General features: G+C 39.7%; 1 protein-coding gene across 1 annotated transcript in view; it reads right to left on the bottom strand.

Moving 5' to 3' along the window:
* Nucleotides 1–4,783: 4,783 nt before the first annotated feature.
* The window catches only part of LOC104073050 (calcium/calmodulin-dependent 3',5'-cyclic nucleotide phosphodiesterase 1C-like), a gene marked incomplete at its 3' end in the record, with an annotated part of 19,852 nt that continues 17,068 nt past the window's right edge, over nt 4,784–7,567 (bottom strand). The window contains exon 7 of the mRNA XM_009572703.1: nt 4,784–4,858. Within this exon, the coding sequence (XP_009570998.1) occupies nt 4,784–4,858 (75 nt within the window). The remainder of the gene's footprint in view (nt 4,859–7,567) is intronic.

The following is a 7,567-nucleotide window of genomic DNA, read 5'->3' as shown; positions in this document are numbered from 1 at the left end:
AACCTCTAATGTAATTCAAATAACAGGCCATAAAAAGAAGTAAGAAAAGGAAGGAAATTGTCTTTAGAAGTAATTTTAGACTATTATAATTCCAATTTGCCACTGCTGCTGGATTCTGATGTATAATATCAAGAGCACTATCAAGCAGCAAGGAGGAACCCAGTGTGTTTGCCTTACAAACTGAAATGGGCTTTTTGCTTCCGACAATAATGGAGAAATCAGCCTATCTTTTGGAATAGAAATGGCACCATTATTTATATGACCTGAAATTTACCTTTTTACGTCTCTCAAGAAGATACAGACAAATGCTGTTCATTTATACGCTTGAGTAACCTCTTTTAAGACAATATTGGCATTATGCAGATTACATGAACAGGGTTTTGTCAGAAGTTGTCTACTTAGTGTTCATTGCTATGTAGTGGTCTTGGCTAGATCATGAAAACCTTATCTGCAGAAGGCTGCAAAGACAGACAATTCTGAAATGGCTGAACAGCTTTGCAAAAAGCTGCATTCTCCTTAAATTAACCTGGGAAGAATCTTGTTAATTCAACTATGTCTAGGGTAATTATGGAGCCATCATCATGGCTCCTTCACACCACCACGTTCCTATACCAAAGGCATTCTCAGACAACAACATTCTGTGCCAGCTACTCTGCCACTTGATTTTTGGGGACAACTGGGACAGAAAGAAATTAAGCCCCTGTACTTCACCTTTATAATCAGGGAATTGTCCACTTGCTGATCAAGGAATGATTGTCAAGAAAAATTAAGACCAAAAGCCAGCTTTACATGTTGGCATGGGCAATGTATAGAACATGTAGGAAAGGCTTTTAACTACTGTTAAGCAACAGTATAGCTTAACAAAATCAAAATAAAGAAAGCTAAAACTTCAATTTCTGGTAAGCCTGTTATGAAGTCTTCACGGAGTCTGTATATTTAAAAGGCCACATATCATATTATATTATATTGTATTGTACTGTATTGTATTGTATTATATATTACATGCTGTTGCACTGCATAGAGGAATGTATTATTGAAACTATGACCTGTCAAAACACAGGGTTACTATTTGACCACGAGGTGGGAGCATTGCTCATCACACATACCCAGGGCACGTTAGGCTTTCTCTGTATGTACTAGCTGTTCAAGATAAAAATATCCCGTATATTTCTGTGCTATAACCTGCAAACGTGCATGTTACCACAAGAATAATAAGTTCCCAGGACAAACACAAAAAAAAGAACCTTTTACTTTTCTGTAACTGCTAGCTGAAAAAGAATATTTGAATAAACTGTGTTTTGGTCCCTAGAACAAAGAGTTGCACTGAAAACTTTGTATAAATGCTGCAGAATCTTTTCCCAGTAGGAAAAAAATAAGGATGTGGTAGAGATAATCTGTGGAAGTGGTAATGGGGAGAAATAATTTTCTCTTTTGTTGTCAGTTTTGTGAGCAAAAAAAAATTGCAAAAAAGAATGCAGATAAAAATTGCAATTTGTGAATGTACATAAAAATTATTTCCATGTGACTGCTTACAATTTTCCATTCAAAGTGTTAAAAAGCAACTATTTCACATGGGAAAATCAGGTTTTCCAAAATGGTTTAATAATGTTCTATCCCACAGGAAACATTTGATGAACTACTTGTGCTGCTGATGTCTCTGATAGGGCTGTGTCTTTATGTGGGAAATAGCAGGCCCATATCTCTTTTCTTGGAACTGAAAAAAAGGGAAGTACTGAGAAACAAGCAGTATCTCCCACAGAAAAAAGCCAATAATATGAAGATTACATTAATATGAGAAGGAGACTAGCCTACGTTCAAGAGACTTGCACAGGATTTTGAAACAGTTAAGACCAAAATCTAAGGCATGACTGCAGCTTACATAGCCATCCTCAAGCCAGCTTTAAAGTAGTTGGCTTTGGTACGGATAGACTCAGCTGTATGAAGCTCTGGCTAGATGCATACCTAGTTCCTCGCTGTCTCAGAGAGCCTGATCCCTGTTTCTGGAGGCATGCCCACTTAATTATTTTTGGGTAGCTTCAAGGTAACTCTAACACAGAAGCTACATTGCACACCTATGACTACAGTGTGGACATGAAGCTTCAATGTCTTCGTGTCCACATGGGATAGTTATTCTGTGTGTCCCTGGCCACTTGGCTCCCCATGTAGTAGAAGGACAAATGTATTAGAAACATTTTGGCATATAAGTATTCCAGTTAACAGGATATTACAATAATTTCCTTTGTATATGCTTAAAAAGCAACTTGGACACAGATCCTGCAAAGATTTAGGCAACATATACTCTGCGGCTTTCTTCTCCAGGTGCAGGATGCCTGTGCAGGAGGACAGGGTAGCTGACTGACCTCAGCTGAGTGCACAGCTCTAGCTGATGCTAATGGGTGGTGGTGAGAAAGCTGAAGCCGTCACGGTAAAACTACACAAATGGGCACCTGTTTAATACAAATACACCCCAGCTACAGACTGAACAGAGGCCGTAAAACCCAAGGACCCCTGACCTTGCAAAAAGTCCAGGCTGCGTTTCACCCACCACAAAGTACATATGGTGAGTGGATTATAGCTGTAACCTCAATCTTTCTAACTCCTCCACTTAATCTTTTTTTCTAGCATGTGAAAGACTATGTACTGGCATGTGAGAAAGCATATGTTCGGGTAAATATTTCAGTAGTCTGCAAACAGCTATTATCCATGGATAATGCTCCTTTCTCAACACCCTCACATGGCTGGTAAGGAGATTTGCTCTGGAGTGAGCAATGGACAGAACAGGTTGGGCAGTATTTGTCAAAACAGAAGCGCCACTCTAGCACTTTCCTTTCCAAGGTACATCATTCACAATTTTTCTCCTGATTTCTGCCAATGAGATCGTTAGCTATAATCTGTCTCTACAGCATCTGAATGAAAAACGTTCAGCCTACAAATTGTCTTTGCATGGTTACAGTTGCTTATTCACTGTAATCAACTGGTCCCATGGTATTGGTCTTTTCCCTAAGGCGATGAGCAGAACATTTTCTTACAGGAGAACAAACAGACACTAAATAACTAACACTGCACAAAGACTAGCAACTTGCAAGGAACTAAATTCACACCCTCAATCTTCAAGTCAGCATGAAACATTCACTTCTTGGTCCTCCAGCCCAACTAAATAGGTGCCCCTAATCTTTCTGAGACCTTGACAGTGCAGGTCTTCAAATGTAACCTGGTTCTCAAAGTTAGGGATTCCCAGGTCTACTCTCTGGGCTGGGCTGATGCTCCTGAGTCCTTCTAAAGAAGCCCCAGTCTTTCTGTGTCCACCTGGTCCTGCCAGGGCTGCAGCCTTCCAGCACAGCCACTCCTCAGCCATCACCCATTGCAGTGGGGAGAGTAGCCATTCTGCCCATTAATTCTTCTGGGGCCTTGATAGTTACATACAGCACTGCACATATTCATGAACATCTGAAGAGTCGCATGTTATTTCAATATTTGTGCTTAATTTCTGCATGACCACAGAAAGAGTTGTGAATGGTACTTGTTCAAGACTGCTTTCCTGACAGACACTTAAGTCAAGTGTGTAAATAATACGACCTCTTAACAAAATAATTGAATTTTCCTAAACAATTGTTGCTAAGGGGCCTCTTTAAACAAAGTACATGTTTATGCGTCTGAAATTAATACACGCTTCTAGATGAATTTTTCTACATTTTTAGTTGAGGTATCACATTTTCTTCTTATTTATCACTTTGCTAGAGCAATAGGAATTTTAAGTAATTCTTAAAAGGAAGCAATAAAAGAAAACATGGTATCATTCTAAACTGCAGTACTTACTATGAGGTCATCTTTCTTGACCATCAAAACAAAGTACTGTATTATTTACCTTTAGTAATAGGTGTGTTTCAGTGGATTTCACTGAGGCGTACACAAAGAAAATGTTAGCCCTAACATTTCCTGCCGTTTATTTTGCTACCTAATACTTCAGCAATCACTTTTGGAGCAACATAAGTTCAGACACTATCTCAGAGCACTGTGGTACAAACTGAGGAGATGCAAAAGAGTAAACATGCCACAGACTTTACAGCTGTTTTTCCACTTTGCTGACGCTACTAAAACATCTGTGGACCTCTACACTAGGCTCAGACTAGTTTGAAATTATTCCCAGATGCCCAGGAAACCATCCTATGTCTTGGGATTGCTTGAGTTCAACGTTTCAGCAACATCCCTTTTATATAGCATCCTTAATAGGACCTCTATGCTGATGTGCTCACTCCTGCTTGCTTCCTACACCTGTGGTTTGACAGCGCTTGGCAAAATCCCCCTCAGACAATTAAGTCAAGCAAGCTTTGTGTTCATGTTGGTGTAGTATAACATGCAATCATGAAAATCACGGACACCTTGTGCAGGTTTTTTCTCAGCTCTGTTTTTTGCATCTCCCGTGCAGCCTGTCCTAACAGAGAGCAGAATATTGTCCAAAGAAAGTCAGAAAGATAGAACCTCACAAATACATATTTCCTATTAAGCAACTCTAATCCAGGATTTTTCTTGCAGACACTGCACAAAAACTTGATGGGTAGGGCTTACCAACAGAACAACTGAGTGTTTCTAGGCATTATGTGAAAGGGATGATTTTCCCCCAGAATGTCCCAATGACTTTTGTTGAGTCTAATGACTGTTTCTGCTAAGTCTGTTTCTGCTTACCATACGATTTTTTTGCTTTTAGAATAAACTGTGGGTGTTTAGGAAACAATAGATTGCATATAAATATGGGTGACAAAATGTAATAAAATGTTGTCCTTACCATCTGTTTTCTTTGATTCATCCCCCAGACTAGGCTGATCTTTTTTGTCCAACTTATTGTCTTCCTTTAATTCACCTAGAAAGGAGCAATAAGAAACACTAAGCATTTTAATGCAGACTGCAGTTTATTAATGCCTGTAACTCAATCAAATTGCAACATCCACCGGAGATACTCCTTAGGAGAAAAGGTCTGAATTCACAAGCAACTGGATTAACACATTTTCACAGAATAAAGCACCAGACAAAATTTATCCAACTCCTACAGAAAATCAAGCTTTACAATCTACTTCTAAATTTATTCTAATTGTTAACACCTTTTTAAGTGCACATGCAAACTCATACTCCCTCTTGCTGTATGTAGGCCATTACAAATCTGAGCACAACCTTCATTTCAAAATCAGGACTCTGAAACATTTATGCTTTTAAAGGACTAAGACCCTGCAAGACTTCATCACAAGACTCTGCATTAAAGAACCACCTTAGATATCCCAAACAGTTATAAATTATATAATTTTGTCTTACTTTCTCTTACCAATTTCCTTTATCCACAGATTCATTTGGGTTGGTCCTTCGATGACGGTATCAGGGAACAAACAATCATCCTAGCATTGATCACTGGCTTGAGAGTCTCTATAGCAAACCAGGAAAGCAAGGCCTTTGGCAGAGCAACGGTTGATGCAGAATGAAAATGGCAACTTGAGCTGGGGTGTATTTTATGAAGCCAGGAAGGTTAACCAGAGTCATTCTCATTTTCTGTCCTTTGTTAGTCATACAGCAGAGCACATCAGACCTTCCCAGACCATCCCTTCATTGAATGAGAATGCCAAATGCAAGACCAAATGAGAAATAACTTGTGGGGAGAGCTCTAGCAGAACAGGGCTCTTTCAGCTGCAGTGTCCAAAAAGCAGCAAAGAAAGTGTCCTTCCTTCAGATGGCCAGAGAAGCAACAACAGCCTGCCCAGATGGGAGCTTGTCCTTCCCCCCCTGGAGGAGGAGCAGTGAATTTGTGACCCACACCTCCGCACAAAAAGCTGTAAAAGTCTCACTTCAGAATTTTGTAAATGTGAGGTGTGTTACAGGGCTGTATCAAAGCAATGCTTACTCCATTCTATTACTATATTTGTTACTATAATGACTTCATAGCCTCTGGATCAAGATTATAGGTCTCATGTGTTAAAGAGGATCTGATCTGCCTTCAAAATAGTCATGGCCAGTGGATACTTATTTTTGGAACAGCTCAAAAAAACGAGAAATTGTAAAGAAGCAAAGTCTCCCTCTTCCACATCGTGCCTTAACCACTAGAATATTTGTTATTCTTGGATGACAGAAGATTGATCTCTCTCTCCAATTAACTTTCATCATAGTATAAAAGAGGAATGGTTTTCAAATCTTAAAATACTTAACAAGATGGAAAAACATGTCCTCTTCAGTTCTCATTCAGAGCCAAAACTTTTCATGTTTTTCCTCCTAAGTTCACAGTGTGGGTGAGAGAAAAATGAAAGCAAGATGATACAGGACAAGCAGCAACCTCCTCAGCTGATCACACTGCCACTGACTTGGGCTCCTTGAACAGAGAGGTATGAGCAGCTCCAAGCAGGGTTGAGGTGTCTGCTTGATGAAGGTGGCCTCTAAAAGAAGGACACTGTCTTCAGGAAATGAAATGAAACTGTATCTAGCAAAGCACAAAAGTCTTCTCACGTTTCCTCCACCATCATACGGCTGATGGTAATGATGAGCTAATATTTTATTTGACCACTGCATAAAGAAGTTGCTTGACCCTAAGTGCGTGCAGGAAAAGATGATGAACACCTACACAAATGTTATTTCACAGTTTCATCTCTCTGAGAAAGCACACAGGCAGCGAGTGACTGAGAGAGACTTCAAACTCATCTGACAACACAATTTCTGAACTTTCATTGAATATAACTTATTATGAATAGGGGACTTTTCAGTATTGTAATATCTACCCTGCCATACTGCCAGCAGCAGAGCAGAACCATGATCACAATGATCTTTTTGAAAGGGATTACAAAGGCAGAGAAATAATAAGGCAAATACTTTATGATGAGATATTAACATATAGGCGTAAAGGAAGCTGTGGTGAACCCAGAGATATGAATGTTAAGATTTCATCAGTCTCCAAAGACTCTGCAGAGATTGTACCTCATAAAGGCCTTTTCCCATAAATTAAGGAGCAGAAATTCTTTTCCTGAGGAAGACACTAATTTTAAGAAATCGTTATAATTCCTTTCAAAGCATTTTTGACACCTGCAGCAGAGCGACATTGCAGAAAAAGGTACTGTCAAAATCACTAGAGCACACTTAACCCCCGTATTGTTAGAAGCATGTAAAACAAAGGATTTCAGAAGAAAAGTCTGATGCAGTCTAACTGGGATTTCATATGTCCCCAACCTTTTTGTCTTCTTGACAATGGGGGGGGCCCATTCCTATTCACCCGCGTAATACTGTCTGAATTAAAATCCCATACATAACAGAGCATGACAGCTTGGATCCCCATAGTCCTTCCAATCTAAAAAAAGCCTAATGATGAAGGGATCACTGGGAAAGGCCAGCACTGATGCAGTCTAACTGGGATTTCATATGTCCCCAACCTTTTTGTCTTCTTGACAATGGGGGGGGCCCATTCCTATTCACCCGCGTAATACTGTCTGAATTAAAATCCCATACATAACAGAGCATGACAGCTTGGATCCCCATAGTCCTTCCAATCTAAAAAAAGCCTAATGATGAAGGGATCACTGGGAAAGGCCAGCAGCCAAGTCAA

Source organism: Fulmarus glacialis, unplaced genomic scaffold (assembly GCF_000690835.1).
Source record: "Fulmarus glacialis isolate BGI_N327 unplaced genomic scaffold, ASM69083v1 scaffold37032, whole genome shotgun sequence".
NCBI classification, from domain to species: Eukaryota; Metazoa; Chordata; class Aves; order Procellariiformes; family Procellariidae; genus Fulmarus; species Fulmarus glacialis.
This window is presented reverse-complemented; position numbering and strand designations above follow the sequence as displayed.